Source organism: Pantherophis guttatus, chromosome 18 (assembly GCF_059756535.1).
Source record: "Pantherophis guttatus breed Tessera chromosome 18, ASM5975653v1, whole genome shotgun sequence".
Lineage (NCBI taxonomy): Eukaryota > Metazoa > Chordata > Lepidosauria > Squamata > Colubridae > Pantherophis > Pantherophis guttatus.
This window is the reverse complement of record NC_142080.1, coordinates 1869668-1886273: the sequence shown is the minus strand read 5'-3', so window position 1 is coordinate 1886273 and position 16606 is coordinate 1869668. Positions and strand designations below refer to the sequence as shown.

Below are 16606 nucleotides of genomic sequence, written 5' to 3'. Positions count from 1 at the left end.
TCATTTCTTTCCAGAGGGACTGTCCCCGCTAGTGCTGACGGACAACTTTTCCTCCCCCTGGAAACAGGCGATAGATCACAAGCTGGGCTCTTATGGGCTCTCATCGGTATTCTTAATATCCCTTGGCTTTGACAAAGCAAAACAAGCGGTAATTGATAGAATGAAGGACAAGGAGTTCCAAGAAGAATTAAATAGGTTGCCTCTCCACAGTAGGGACAGAATCAAACAGGGTGTGTGGGAATCGGCAAGATATCTAAATGATCTGATCTTCCCAAAACAGAGTACAGCTTTCTTCAGAGCCAGATTTAATATTCTCCCCTCAGCACTTCTCCAGGTTAGGTATAAGAGAACACCAATAGCAGAACAGGTATGCATATGTGGAAAAGGAGAAGTCAGCAATATCTCACATGTTTTATTGTACTGTGAATTATACAGAGTATGTAGGTCAATATATATTCTCCCCTTACTAGAGAAATTGCCAGGGAGGACAGACGACTTTTATGTAGGCTTTCTCCTCCAAGACTCAAACCCAGCTACCATGCATGCAGTGGAAAAATTCTGTGTCACAATGTCCACAAGAAAAAAATTGGTTACAGAATTATAGATGTTAACTGGTGCCAATTTTTTGGAAGTATCTATAACAATTATTGGAAAAATACATTTATTTATTTATTTATTTTATTTATTTATTTATTAGATTTTTATACCGCCCCCTCTCCCGAAGGACTCGGGGCGGTGAACAGCCAAAGTTAAAAACATGCAATATAAACAATTAAAATACGTTTAAAACAGAATTAAATCTAAAATGGCTCCCCAATTTAAAATGCCTTACCCATCCCCTATAAAAAGACGAATTTAAAATTTAAAAATTTAAAATTTCCACATTTAAAAAGGGGGAAGATTTAGGCCAGGCCAGCTTGATAAAATAGAAAAGTCTTAAGCGCGCGGCGGAAGGTGCGCAGATCCGGGATCCTACGTATCTCCGGGGGGAGCTCGTTCCAAATCGTAGGTGCCCCCACAGAGAAGGCTCTCCCCCTAGGGGCCGACAGCCGACATTGTTTGGCCGACGGCACCCGGAGGAGCCCCTCTCTATGGGAGCGTACTGGCCGGTGGGAGGCTATTGGTGGTAGCAGGCGGTCCCATAAATAACCAGGTCCTAAGCCATGGAGCGCTTTGAAGGTAATAACCAGAACCTTGAAGCGCACTCGGAAGACCACCGGGAGCCAGTGCAGCTCGCGCAGGAGAGGTGTCACATGGGAACTCCATGTCGCTCCCATCACCACCCGCGCGGCCGCACTCTGCGCCAGTTGGAGCCTCCGAGTGCACCTCAAGGGGAGCCCCATGTAGAGAGCGTTGCAGTAATCCAGACGAGAAGTAATCACATATTTATTGGCTCTCCACTCATGTAAATTAGAGAGTGACCCTAACGGTTTGAGATCATGTATTTTCATAACAGGGAAGTTATTATTCATGATTAATGTCAGTATTATTTTCAATTTATTGTATGTCTATTGCTGGTCAATGACCGTAATAAAGTATTTATTCTATTCATAGTCTTACAGGAAGCTTGCCGGCATTTGATTCGGCCAGTACTGTATGGAAGTGAACTGCTATATGAGAAGGACTTTTACTACTATCTGAAAGGCTTCTTTAGTTGCTCAGATGACCCGAAATGATCAGTACAATGCATTAGGAAAAGTCTCCAGGAATGGATTGAAGGCATTCCGGATTATAAATTTCAGAGGTCTTTTAAGGGACCGATGTTTTGCTGCTCGTCTTTTCTGGATAATTGGAAGGAAGTCAAGCTACGAATCGAATAGAGCACCAACAGAGACATGAGAACAAGAATGTGTATGAGTATTTTTTTTATTGCATTGTGAATATCTCCATAAGGAGGAAAGAAAGCAAATAGAAAAGAAGAATAACAGAGCTGGAAGGAAACTTGGAGGTCTTCGAGTCAAACTTTCTGCTCAAGCAGGAGACCTTCTATCATTTCAGACAAATGGTTGTCCAGAACTTGATCCAGGAATGGCTTAGATGACGACAGAATATCAGGCAGGATTTTCAGAAACAGAAGCAAGTTGTAGCCTTGAAGAGGACAATCAAAAGGGGGCGAGAGGGGCAGTGGACATTACATCCCTGCCTTTCTTGCTTTGAGCGCTCTCCTTAATGCTGTTTAGCACTTGCACTGCTTGCAACAGCCACAGCCACAACCGCAGCCACCCTTGCAACAGCCTCCGCAGCCGCCCTTGCAACAGCATCCGCAGCCACCCTTGCAGCCGCAGCCACAGCCGCAACCACCCTTGCAGCCGCAACCACAGCCGCAGCCGCAGCCACAGCCACAGCCACAGCCTTTTCCGCAACAGCTTTGGCAACAGGTCTTTTGACAGCAGCAGGGGGAACAGCAGCTCTGCTGGCAGCAGCAGGGGGAGCAACCGCATTTGGAGCAGCAAGTCATGTTGGCGGTGGAAGGCGAAGAAGAGGAAGATCTGGAAGGAATCAAGCGATATTACATTAACAAACCGGAGCCAGTTGAGAAATATTGAATGCATGTCGGTGGAGTTCCAGCAGTTCTGCCTGCAGTTCTTTAAACAAATCTAAGATTAAGGGGTCCTTGGCACTCTCCCATTGTGGTGGTCTTCTTGCAGACATTTCATCACCCAAACTAGGTAATGTCATCAGTGCACATCAACGCATCAAGGACTCCTCATTTCAATCCTGAGCTACAAATCTAAGATTGTGCAACTCCTCTCTATTATTTTGCTGAACAATAGCAATAGCACGTAGACTTATATACTGCTTCACAGTGGTTTACAGCCCTCTCTAAGCGGTTTACAGAGTCAGCCTATTGCCCCCATCAATCTGGGTCCTCATTTTACCGACCTCGGAAGGATGGAAGGCTGAGTCAACCTCGAGGTCAGTTTACAGTAGTCAAATCCGGGAACGTCCTTTAGACATTGTCCAGAATGCAACCTGATACAATTCTGATCCGAGGAAAATCCACATTCACCTGGAATGATTCTGCAAATCAAGGCTAGGCTACTTTGCACATCTGGAACTCTTTTGCCCGCTAAACTATTCGGTTCTTTTTTAAGGAACACAAAGAACATCGCTATTATAACTTGGATAAGATTTTACTTAAGTCGGTATGGACCATGGAGGCTGTTCTCTCTGTAGACAAGATCTCCAGAACTTGATATTTTCCCCACCTTTAAGAATATTGAAGGAACTTACCTTATTTAAGAGGAAGGAATGATGTGGATGTGAATCCCAGTGTGAATGGCCAAGTGTTCAATGTGTCTTTTTATATAGTCTTCACAACCTTTCATGAGCAATGTGCAAACTGAAGAATGATGGGAATGTTATGATGGCTCAGCATCAGCTTCCATGAAATTATCACACGGCGTTCTATTCCTTGACTATTCATTTCCTTTATTAAGGAAAAAGGTCTATGATTAAGGAAGATCTAAAGGATCTCTTAAATGATCTCTTTTAAAATGAATTATGTGGACGAATGGCTAATGAGTGAGTTTCTTACTACCATGACATAGTTTAGGACTTGTTATTCCCCATTTGACTTAGCACTGCTGGTATTTGTTTCCACGTGAGAATTTTTTCTGGCTGACGTTTTCAGTTTACAGGGTCATTCCACGTCAAGTGGTCTGGGGCTCCCAGGTCAACCATCATGGATTTTGATGAAAATTGGTGTGAACATGCACACACATCCACAATGAACATTGGTAAAGTGTTATGTTTGCCGATGCAATACTTGGTGGAGATATAGTTATTTGTATGATCCCATACCGCAGCCTTTGACAGTATGACTCCGAGATTTCAGCAAATTTGAGACATAATATCTCCGGAAATATTTTGTTGAGAGAAACAAAACTTGGCCATCTTGTACAACTTGTTGTGCTCTATTAAACAAAATAATAAAAACATTCTCGTGAGCGATCTCATCTAGATAATTGGGAGCAACGTTGGCTGAAAATTACTGTGGTACGAAAAAAGGGTAAAGTTTGACTTGTTTCTGTAACTAAGTACTTAACACAAAGGAGGAATGGTTGAGACGCTTCTTGTCACTGGGGGAAAACTGTGAACTCAGTAAGAAATTGGTGGAATGGGGAACAAAGTTGTACATTTCATGGGGGTGAAATCGGAGGACGGTAAGCACAAATACAATCTCCATTCTGGCCTTCTAAATTCCAAGAATGTATGATTTTATTTGTACTGATGGTGTCTGAAGAAGATAAAAAAACCCACTGAGTTATTTTGTGGGGCAGATTATTAAGGTTCTCTATAATGCCAAAATGTCACCTTGAGTTTAAAGCAAAGAAAACCCAGAAACTATTTTAATGGATGACTAATGTATGGACTTTTTTTATTCCATGAAAAACTTAAATATTTTAGGATCAGAAAATGTAGTTATTCTGTAGTTGAGTTTAATTTGTTTCCCAATGACCTAACCATTTTTTAGTTCGATTTTTAAAAATATTTTAATAAGATAAACACTGGCTGAGATTTAAAGATAATTGCATTTTTTAAAAAATTGTACGGTGTAGCTGATCTGTCATTTCTGTCTCGATTACAAGCCAGAATTACTTTTTAGTCACCACTTCTTTCTTACTTAGACAACTCATTAGTAAGGTGTCATGCGCTTCCTTGAGAAGTGTGACAAAACAATAATGTAATTTGATTATGTTTGATTACATTCTCCCAAAGTGGATAAAATGAACTCAGGTACAAAAAAAAAAGTGTAACCATTTTCTGGTCATAAGCTATGGTGCTTAAATACGACAGACCAAACAGTATGTTAAATCAATGTTCACCAACCTATGTACTATTAAAATAATCTTTTGCTTGCTTCTTGGACCCATAAGCAAATTGCAGTGTTGTTAGTTAAGCTAGATTTAATAACAGTGAAATTCATGCTGTTTATTAACAAATGCAAACCAGAATCAAGAGGATGGTGGCTCGGAAAGTAGAAATGTACTTTATGGTTGACGGAGAATTGGTCATTCTTCTTTGCTGCCTTACTTGCTTGGGTAAGATACATCTTAGCTAGGAATTAGTGAGCATTTGATACAATAGGGCATCACGGTTGCAAAATCCTTAATAAATGAACCAGGATGAATCTGTATTTTAGAAGATTCAACCGTGGAAGAGAGAACTTTTAGCAGACTTGTCCATGTAGGAGAAGGCTTTTGAACACTTATCTCTTAAAAAGTGTCAGGCACGAAGAATCTGAACCACACCTGAAGTTCCACTTAAGCTGATTTATTGCCTATACACAAGAATCTAGTCAATTAACAGCACTAAATTGACATTAGATAAGGGTTCATGGAATTCAAGAGGGGTTGGATGTTGACCATTTATGAGCACATAACGACTCCATGCTAATTCTTCTCTTGACTCCATCCCCAAGTTCTCCAACAAAATGTGGGGTTTCCTTTATGTTCGATCACCTCTTTTAAAAAGTTTTTGATAGATTTTTAAAATCTCTAGTAGACACAACATGGTCCTCTTAAAGTGTGCTGAGTCTGTTGGATTTGGCTACCATGTCTGCCAGGGGAAGCAGATATCAAATCAACAAAGATGAAGGATCAAGTGTTGTGGTACAATTCCTGATCAGTCCAGTGGTGGGTTGCTACGGATTGGGCAAACTGGTAGCGGCCATGGCGGGAGGCTCCACCCACCCACCCAGACGTCTCTGTTCATGTGCAACTGACCGTAGAGATTACCTTAAATAACTTTAGTGACAATGCAAGCAAAGTATAAATCCAGGAGGCATTGGTGAAATGCCGAGAAGATGAAAAGGTACCCCATGATTTTCTTAACTGCAGCTTTGGATGACCTATAGTTAGTGATACATCGTGATTCAAATTAATTATACTTTAATTCTCTCATGCCCTATATTGTAGGTCTTGCCTGTCTATATTGTTGATTACGAATTGTGAAACAGGCCAGGAGTAATATATGAAAGAATAGTAGTTCCTTCTGATGTGAGCTGGAGCTAGATTGATCATCATCTGTCTCTTAACTGCAGTTCAGTTGCTCTGACTTTGCCATTTCTCTCTAGCTATGAAATACAAGTATAGTATTTTGAATGTCGAATCCTAGAAATTTTTGAGAACACTAAAATATGGGATATATATATATGTCCCATATTTGTGTGTGTGTGTGTGTGTGTGTGTGTTTTATAACAAGGCTTCTGAAGGATCCAAAGAATTGTACCTTGGTAAGAGTAGCCAGTTAGAGAAAGCCAGGCTGATGTTTTGCTGCTCATCTTTTCTGGATAATTAGAAGGAAGTCGGGGTATAAATAGAATAGAGCATCAACAGAGACATGAAAACAAGAATGTGTATGAGTATTTTTTATTGCATTGTGAATATCTCCATAAGGAAATAAGGAAAGAAAGCAAAGAGAAAAGAAGAATAACAGAGCTGGAAGGAAACTTGGAGGTCTTCGAGTCAAACCTTCTGCTCAAACAGGAGACCCTCTATAATTTCAGACAAATGGTTGTCCAGGACGTGATCCAGGAAAGGCTTAGACGAACCCCAGAACTATAATTCCCTGGGAGAAAGGAACCACAAAATCAGTATTGTAAAGTAAAAGACTAACAAAATGCAATTGAAACTCGATGTAAAGAAGATAAAGTCAGCTCGTCTGTCTTTGAGTGACTAAAATCATTTCTAGACTCCGTCCAGAGGGAAGATGAGTGAGACATGTAATTAACAAGAGAAGGCAAGGAAAGTGACAACCCTTTAATTGGACATGATGAGTTCAGGTGATAAATCAGAAGGCTTTGAAAGCCAAATTGTTAAATCACTCTTCTATTAACAGCTGTCACACTGGCATTCTCCAGAGCTGTCTCATAGCTTTGTGCTAGCCTTGCTTCGTTTGAAGACAACACCGTTGGAAAGGGACCCAGTCATGGAGAGTTAGAAGCAGCTTTGTGGAGGATAATAAGGCGTGAAAAAAATATCCTTGGACTCCAGCATTTATTTTATTTTATTTATTTATTTTATTTTATTTATTTATTTTATTTATTTATTTGTTTATCAAACATGTACAGGATAACAAGTATATGTATGAACATAAACATGGACAAAGGAAGTAAATACCGATAAATGGGAACAGTGAGACAAAGACGGTAGACATGCTGCTGCCTTTATGCATGCCCCCTTTAAGGATCTCTTAAGAATAGGGTGAGGTCCAAGGTAGACAGTTTGGAATTGTAATACGGCAAACATTATAGATTCAGTAGTCATATCCTTGAGGGTTTTTTGTGTGCAGAAGGATACATGAATACGGTGCCAAGGTTGAAGTCCAAGGTAACTAAGATAGGAGCTTCTCAGCTACTATAATCTGTAAAACACAGTTAATTATTACATGTGAACTGGTCAGTGGTGGCTTGTTTCTGATCAAAATAAATGGGTAGAGAAGCTCCCCACCTCCGGGCCACCTGTTGTCTTGATTTTTAGCTTTTCTATTTAATTATTTTAACTTTGTCCTGTAATACTTTTTAAAAATTTTATTATCATATTTCCTGCCCCCGCAAAAGTCATCGTATCAGTGAGATGGGCAGCATAAAAAAAATAATAAATAATGAAATGGTAATTGAACTGAGGGGTCCTTGGTGTTTTCTGAGCTTGGTTGTTTTCTTGCAAATGTTTAATACTCAAACTAGGTAAAATCATCAGTACTAGTTTAGTGTAATCGAAGTATCAACCCATTGTGGCTTGTCCAGGAAACTATGGTGAAAGCAAGTGATATGTGAGATGTGTGAATGCAGCTTTTGTTTCAAAATAGATTATTGAAAAAATCACGCTCAACATTTTCATGAATGCGAAGAAGACTGGGAAGATTCATTCTACAAAATATCCCCCCCCTTCTCTCCAATGGAAATAAACCAACCACACTTATCACTTGCATGATTTCAGAATTTAATTATAGTTGTTACAGTAAAATTTGAAGATACAACAGAAATACCAAGAAGAAGAAGAAGAAAAAATGAAAAGCCTCTTTTTCTACAGAATAGGCTAAAACTGATTTTCGTTACTTATTTTCAAAACTGTTTACATTAAAGACTCCTCCATTATACATAGGAAGTAGGTACAACACTTAGACATTTCACTAGGCAGGTGGGCCCAGGGTTATAATCAGTAGGTTTTCTTTAAAATTGTTGATAATGAGATTGGCATTTCCAGGTGCTGAGATGACAGATGACAATTAGGTTTATCTTCTAGTGGTTAGACTGGCAGTTCTTGGAGAATTTATTATGAGATTTGCAGCTCTCCGTTACATTATTTGGGTGAGCAGCAGGTGGAACCACAGCAGCAACGGGGACAGCGGCAATTGGTCTGACGGCGGCAGGGATAGCAGCAAGGTTGGCTCTGTTGACAGCAAGAGCAGCCACATCTGGGACAGCAAGCCTGGGGGCAGCAGCAGGGACAGCAGCCACACCTGCAACACCGGGACTGGGAACAGCGGCATGGGAAGCATCCACATTTGGAACAGCGGCGAGATTGAGAGCAACAACGGCATGGGGAGCATCCGCACCTAGAGCAGCGGGACTGAGGGCAACAGCAGGGGGAACATCCACACCTGGAACAACGGGACTGAGAACAGGGGGAGTATCCACACCTGGAGCAGCGGGATTGAGGACAGCAGCAGGGGATACACCCACACCTGGAGCAGCGGGCTTGAGGACAGCAACATGGGATACAGCCACATTTAGCGCAGGGGGACTGAGGACAGCAGCAGGGGATACACCCACACTTGGAGCAGCGGGCTTGAGGACAGCAGCAGGGGATACACCCACACTTGGAGCAGCGGGCTTGAGGACAGCAGCAGGGGATACACCCACACTTGGAGCAGCGGGCTTGAGGACAGCAACATGGGATACAGCCACATTTAGCACAGGGGGACTGAGGACAGCAGCAGGGGATACACCCACACTTGGAGCAGCGGGCTTGAGGACAGCAGCAGGGGATACACCCACACTTGGAGCAGCGGGCTTGAGGACAGCAGCAGGGGATACATCCGCATTTAGCGCAGGGAGACTGGGAACAGGTGCAGGGGGAACATCCACACTTGGAGCAGCGGGCTTGAGGACAGCAGCAGGGTATACACCCACACTTGGAGCAACGGGCTTGAGGACAGCAACATGGGTTACATCCACACTTAGCGCAGGGAGACTGGGAACAGGTGCAGGGGGAACATCCACACTTGGAGCAGCGGGCTTGAGGACAGCAGCAGGGGATACACCCACACTTGGAGCAGCGGGCTTGAGGACAGCAGCAGGGGATACACCCACACTTGGAGCAGCGGGCTTGAGGACAGCAACATGGGTTACATCCACACTTAGCGCAGGAGGACTGGGAACAGGTGCAGGGGGAACATCCACACTTGGAGCAGCGGGCTTGAGGACAGCAGCAGGGGATACATCCACACTTGGAGCAGCGGGCTTGAGGACAGCAACATGGGATACAGCCACATTTAGCGCAGGGGGACTGGGTACAGGTGCAGGGAGAACACCCACACTTGGAACAGCGGGATTGTGGGCAGCAGCAGGGGATACACCCACACCTGGAACAGCGGGATTGAGGACAGCAACATGGGTTACATCCACATTTAGCGCAGGGGGACTGGGAGCAGGTGCAGGGGATACATCCACACTTGGAGCAGCGGGATTGAGGACAGCAACATGGGTTACATCCGCATTTAGCGCAGGGGGACTGGGAGCAGGTGCAGGGGATACATCCACACTTGGAGCAGCGGGATTGAGGACAGCAGCAGGGGATACATCCACACTTGGAGCAGCGGGATTGAGGACAGCAACATGGGATACAGCCACATTTAGCGCAGGGGGACTGGGAGCAGGTGCAGGGGATACATCCACACTTGGAGCAGCGGGATTGAGGACAGCAGCAGGGGATACACCCACACTTGGAGCAGCGGGATTGAGGACAGCAACATGGGTTACATCCGCATTTAGCGCAGGGAGACTGTGAGCAGGTGCAGGGGATACATCCACACTTGGAGCAGCGGGATTGAGGACAGCAGCAGGGGTTACATCCACACTTAGCACAGGGAGACTGTGAGCAGGTGCAGGGGATACATCCACACTTGGAGCAGCGGGATTGAGGACAGCAGCAGGGGTTACATCCACACTTAGCGCAGGGAGACTGCGAGCAGGTGCAGGGGATACATCCACACTTGGAGCAGCGGGATTGAGGACAGCAGCAGGGGCAGCATCCACATTTAGAGCAGAGAGTCTTTGTGCAACAGCAGGGAGAGCACCCACACTTGGAACACTTAGACTTAGAGGAAGAAGTAGCTTTAGAGCAGCAACAGGGGGAGGACCCACACTTGGCACATTTCGTGGTAGAAGAAACTTTAGAGCAGCAGCAAGGGGAGGATCCACACTTGACACATTTAGGACTTTTGGTTCCAGAAGACATTTTGTTGTAATGAACTGAAAAAATAATAAGATTCTTGTTAACAAAGATAGTATTTATATACCTGAATTACTATACAAAGGCTGCTGTCTTAATTTCCCAGACTAATTATTTGATCTTTTGTTCATTACGTTTTAGTCCTACAAAATGAGCACTTTTCTTTTTTCATTGGCAGCTACACTCTTCAGGTAAAATAAAAAGTTTGACCAAAGTGTTCAGCATGCTATGGCAAATTTTAGCGTACAATTTTTAAATCTTAGAACGTGTGCCTTTGAATATGAAAACTTATCTCCAGATCTGAAATCTGGGTATTTGATATTTTACTATCCTCAAAACTTTTGGGTAGCAATAAAATGTTGAAAATGTTATGATTACCCATGTTTTCCCGAAAATAAGACCGGGTCTTATACTATTTTTTTGCTCCAAAAGTTGCATTAGGGCTTATTTTCTGGTTAGGTCTTATTTTGGGGAAAATACAATACTAATTGTGTCCGTCTGGCTGATGATCTTAACTGGGGCTTATTTTTGTAGTAGGACTTATACTATGAGCATCCTGAAAAATCATGCTAGGGCTTATTTTCCAGTTGGGTCTTATTTTCAGGGAAATGGTATAACATGAAATATAAAATTATGATTATAAAATGAAAAGTTATGGGGTTAATGCCATATCTCTTTTGTTGCTAAAACTACAGTAGACATTGCTAGTAAAGGTCTGTTATAACATATAAGTTGGGATGAACTGTTGAATATAGTAACCCAAAGTCACTTTAATATAAGAAACCAAGAGCGTCAAAATCCTAGAATGCTAAATAGCCAATATTTAAAGTATATTATCCCTATACTCAAGTATTCACAAAACAGCTAGCAAACATTTAACCTTAGAGTAACATTTTAGTAGCAAATATAACTTCTGAAAGTTGGTAGCCAACTGTTTATGATGCTATTTTCCCCACGTTCTTTTGCAATTATATTTGTATTTTGGTCTGTGACCACAAATAAAAGTTATTATAATAATAATAAAAAAAATACTTCAAGATGAACTTCTGAAAGTCTCAAAACATGGTAGCTAAGAAGAGAAGTTGATGGATCTCGTTCTACAAGACGTTCCAGATGAGTCACCTGTTAATTCTGACTTCCATGAAGCAGTTTACATCTATCTGAAACCTTGTTAAATAAGGCATTGAATTCAACTTACCTTGTTCGGCACTGAACTTGTAAGCACACTGGAGATGAAAGTGAACGAATGAACTACCCAGAGACTGGGTAGTTTTTATATAGCTCCATAGAACCTGCCTCTAAGTGGTGATGCACCACAGAAGAACGGGAAAATTCTTCATACACCGAACCACATGTTAGCGCTATGCCATCTACCTATCTCATGTCTTTTTGGATTTTCTGGTTCTTCATTAGAAGAGAATTTTCCTACAATATATAATTAGAGGCATCTGAGGTTCATTATATTATAATTCTTACATCGCAGACATGCCAGAGGGCACTTGAAATAGATTCTTTCCTAAATAAGAACATGAGAAGGGAGAGAATGAGAACGGCTCCTTGCTGGGATCCATGTGGGTCAAATGTCATGGTCATTATTGCTCAATAACACATAATGGCTTGCCCTCTGGCAATTCCATATGACTTTGCTTGCTAGAGTTCTCCCCCACTTCCCTTAATCGTTGCAATTAGTAATGTATATACATATTTATCTTTTCTGCCTGTCCATTTCTTTTTGGGTGATGTCAGTATTCATGTGACTCTATTAGATATGGTATGTGATTTGATCCATATTTTTGGCAGATCACCCGAGACTTTGTTCTAGATTCCCCTTCTGTTGGAAATTAAGCAGGGCCTTTTCATTGTTTGCCTCCACTGGTTGCCTCCTAAAAGAATAATTAGTTTCCTTGGACCTGCTTTTTGGAGAAGGTGCTTTGGAAGAAGCAATAATATTGACATATTAGACCAGTGATGGCTAACCTTTTTGCCATCGCGTGCCATGAGGGGGGGGGCGGGGGAGATTTGCACGTGTGCATGCCCATAATTCTATGCGCCCTGCCCTGCGCATGCGTGCGCAAGCCCCCTCCCCCCCAACTCCTGGCACGCAATGGCCCAGTAGGCCTCTCTAGGAGTCTCTGGAGGCTGGGGACAGCAAAAAAGGTCACTTCCTGTCCCACCAAGAGTTGGGAAATGGGCCATTTCAGGCCTCCAAGGGAGTGGGAAAGACCCTCACCAAATGCATAGAGAGGATCTGGAGCCAGGTGAGAAAGAAAAACCGGCCTTCCCCATGCCCCCAGGCCCTCCAGAGGCAGAAAACAGCCTGTTTTCCTACTTCTGGTGAGTCCAGAAGGCCTGAAAATCAGCTGGCCGGCGCGCGCATGCACACCAGAGATGAGCTGGCGTGCCCACTGATACAGCTACGCATTCCACCTGTGGCACACTTGCCATAGGTTCGCCATCACGGTATTAGACCTTTCTCTTCCCTCATTAAACTAGTTCTGAATTTGCTTAAAACATGTTCCATGCTGCTTTTGAAATACATAAAGGTAAAGGTTTCCTTGTCCAGTCATATCCGACTCTAAGGGCTGGTGCTCATTTCTGTTTCTTAGCCAAAGGAGCCAGCGTTGTCCAAAGACATTTCTATGGCTCTGAGACTATATGCCGAGTACACAGAATGCTGTTACTTTCCCACCAAAGTGGTGCCTATTTATCTACTCGCATTTGCATGGTTCCGAACTGCTAGGTGGACAGAAACTGAGGCAAATAACGGGAGCCATCCCCATTGTGCGGCACTTGGGTCTTGAACCCCGGCTGTCAGCTATCCAGCTAATAAGCTGAGCATCTTTAAAAGCTGAGTACCGCTTTGAAATACATATTTGGTCCATTTTAGGTTGAAAACATTAATCAGAAACTCAACGGAAAAATAGACTGGATTATGTTCTGTACTGGCCTCAGGGATGTAGAGGGAACAACTACCTTGTTTGCAAAAAAGTTTTGCCTTTGTTGCCTGGCCATATTCCAATTAGGGTGGAAAAATGCCTTGAAAGCAGCTGCTGATAGTCAGAGTCAGCAACACTGGACTAAGTGACTCAGAAGAACGCAAATTGTGTTCCTATGACATGTTAGCTGATGGGAGCGTCATGAGGACAGATTAGGAAGAAAGAAAAAGTATGCCTCCGTCCATGAGAACAGAAGACAAATTATAACTATGAAGTGGGGAAAAGGATGACCTTCAACGGTGCGATGGGCAATCAACTGAGAGGACTTGTTAGCTAGTGTTTCTCATGGATGAAATCCTTGAACGGAAATGGATACTTAATCATCTGAGGAGGTGTGAAATTTGTGATGATCTGAAGGTAGCTTTTGCTCTCCTGTTTGAGTCTGAGAGCATCAGGCACGATGGAAAGTTGTGTGTTTTGATGACGAATGGAAAAGATGTAGATCCTTTTGAAAGTCTACATCTTCAGAATTTCTCATTTGCCCCCCAAATGAAACAAATCTTCCAATGATAAGCTCCCATTCTCCCGATTTGCTTTACACCAAATCCAAAATAAGCTCAAGTGTTTGGGAGATTGTTGGGCTTTTCAACCAAATTCTTGATGCGATTATTAGGACCCAGGGGAAGTGCTCAGCAGGGTTTGGTGTATCAAAACCATAGTAAGCCAGTCATCTCAGATGAAAAATTTGGAGGGAGAAGATGTAGTTGTGAATTGTATCCAATTCTATGATGCTCCTGTTTTTGCTTCAGGCAGCAAAGTATCTATGCCAACCTTGTTCTCAAAACTCCTTATTTTTTCTAAAGTATTTTCCAAGCTGGACTCCTTCCAAGAAGTGGGTATCTGACAGATATGAAAGCGTTCCCTTGTAGAAATTCTTTTTAAGTAGGATGTCCCAAAACGAATATCTTCCCCCCACCCCATTGTGGGAGAAAAAAAATGGCCTTCACCAAATAAGATGGCCACTTGCTAACTTCCTGCAGGAGTTCTTTTACTTCCTGTTGTGTTTGAATTGTGTGAACTACAGAATAACCTCTCTATTGTGTATAGCTTTGCTTTTCCTCACAGTAGCAAGAACGATTCCAAAGCTTGTTGCCAAATGTGATCTCTTTGTTCTTGTTGTGAGAAGTTCTGCTTTTCTAAATACGGGTGCATCCCTGCTGCTGTTCCCAGGACTGGATGTTCTCCCTGTTGCTATTCCTGTATCTTTTACTCCTCCTGCTGCCTGTCGCTCTACTAATCTTCGCCACAGATTAACAGTTCACACACATTCATTTCGTTGTGTGATCACCAGCTTCAGAGTTTACAAAACCATCTGGGTTTTTAATCCCTTCCTGTGTACTTGGTCCTCATTAAATCTCTTTCAACTTGTATTAAATGCACCAATCTCTAGAGACGACTAGAGGATTTATCCGAAATAACAAAAGTAGGATTGAGTCCACCTTGGGCGTATTGTATCAATATAAACACACATACAACAAGGGAAGTAACAGAAACATTTAGAGAAATAGAAATAGAATAGTTTTTTTAGTGCAAGCTAATGGTATTGGGGCCCAATTTTTGTAAGCCACCCAGAGTTGCCTCTAGGCAAGATGACAGCAAACAAATCTAATAAACAAATAAATAAATAAACAAACAAACAATTAAACAAGAAGACCAATATCAAAAATATGTCTGTACACTGGTTAGCATTTATAAAATGATTTTGAGTGGTTTAATGCACTTGCCCATATATCATGTGGGCATGAGAATATGTGGATCCAATCCGATTTGAAGTGTCACTTGATATTCTCAATTAAGAGAATTTTCTGAATCAGGTTGGGGAAAAAAAGGAAAGGGGTTGGCTTGTGCATAAAAGATTTTCCAAATCATTTGAACTGATATCGAGGAATTCCGATTTGTTCTCATCTGACAATCTGATTCAGAAAGGTGATTTGATCTGGGGAATGTCCACTCTGAAGTTTTTCAGAGACTTAGCATGTAATCCTCACATGAACCTTGTAGCCGAGGTCAGCAAGGTTGGCTCAGGACAGACACACACAGATGTCAGCTTCATGTGTTCTGATGACAATATTTGCCTAGGGGACTCTACGGCTGGGACAGGAGTCAACGCTTTAGCCTTCCCTCCAAGGAGTGGAAAGTTTTATTGGATTACAAGGTGGTAATTCCAGCAATTTGGCTTCGGGATAGGTTAAACATGGGCACTTGTTTTGTGACTGAGGTCACATTAATAATGTCTAGTTGGCAGTCCAATCCTCACCTATATAAATGAGTAATTTCATTCAGAGACTGATTTGCTTAACAACCAAGTTGCCGGTCCCAATTTTGGTCATGAAATAAGGACTATCTGAATGTGGCTTCACCATTACTGTTCAGAGGTTCAGTCAAGAAGAAACCATCTAAATCTTAAAAGACGCAACCAGTTCACACGTGTAAGACATGGCAGAGATCCGGGCCTTCTTTCTGACCTAAACTGTGCTATTATTCATCGTAATAATATTAGCAGCCACAGAGATTACTATGAAACAGGAACTCATATCAATTGTATGGAATCATGGTCTAAGAAGTAACCTAGATGTCTGGAAGTGGTCATCTTTGCATCATCTTCCACTTTTAGCTGACTCACCATAAAGTCGGTGGAAAAAGATGTTATTGTCTTGTAGATAATTAAAGACTATCTTGGAATAACCGCAATGTAATTCTAATGCTAACCTGGAAGGAATTCTGCAATCCTGTTGTTTAAGATAATAGACTTGCTGGACAAAAACATATGATTGGCTGTCCTGATTCAGTGTGACATGACCCCAGATTCCCCACAACCCGTCCACTCATCTTGCCTTCTTGAATTTCTCAGCTATCTTCTAAATAATTATCGCCCAGGATTGGCCTACCCTGTTGTGTGCCACATCAAAGCGAGAGAGTCTGTTTGCACAACAAGGGCACCAATTTTCTCAAAGTAGGCTGACAATAACCACAGGAACTTACGTCTGCGTAACACAGATGGCCCCAGTAATCCTGCTCCCTCATCTAAACTTGGTACACCATAACTCAGCACAAATTGATTGTGGTTTGGGTGATGCTACTCCTATTTACAGTCCTCCCAACCTACGGGAGGACAGGTTAGAAGGTTGCTGCTTCCTAACCACTTATGGG

At 42.4% G+C, this 16606-nt stretch overlaps 1 protein-coding gene across 1 annotated transcript; it reads right to left on the bottom strand.

The window, feature by feature from the left end:
• Window positions 1-2102: 2102 nt before the first annotated feature.
• LOC148111501 (uncharacterized) lies at window positions 2103-12916 on the bottom strand. Its single transcript, XM_087881173.1, has 4 exons — window positions 12903-12916; window positions 11659-11722; window positions 8306-10480; window positions 2103-2489 (listed from the first exon to the last, which is right to left on the bottom strand). Exons 1-4 carry the CDS (start codon window positions 12914-12916, stop codon window positions 2103-2105), a joined length of 2640 nt encoding a protein of 879 aa, XP_087737299.1.
• Window positions 12917-16606: the final 3690 nt, after the last annotated feature.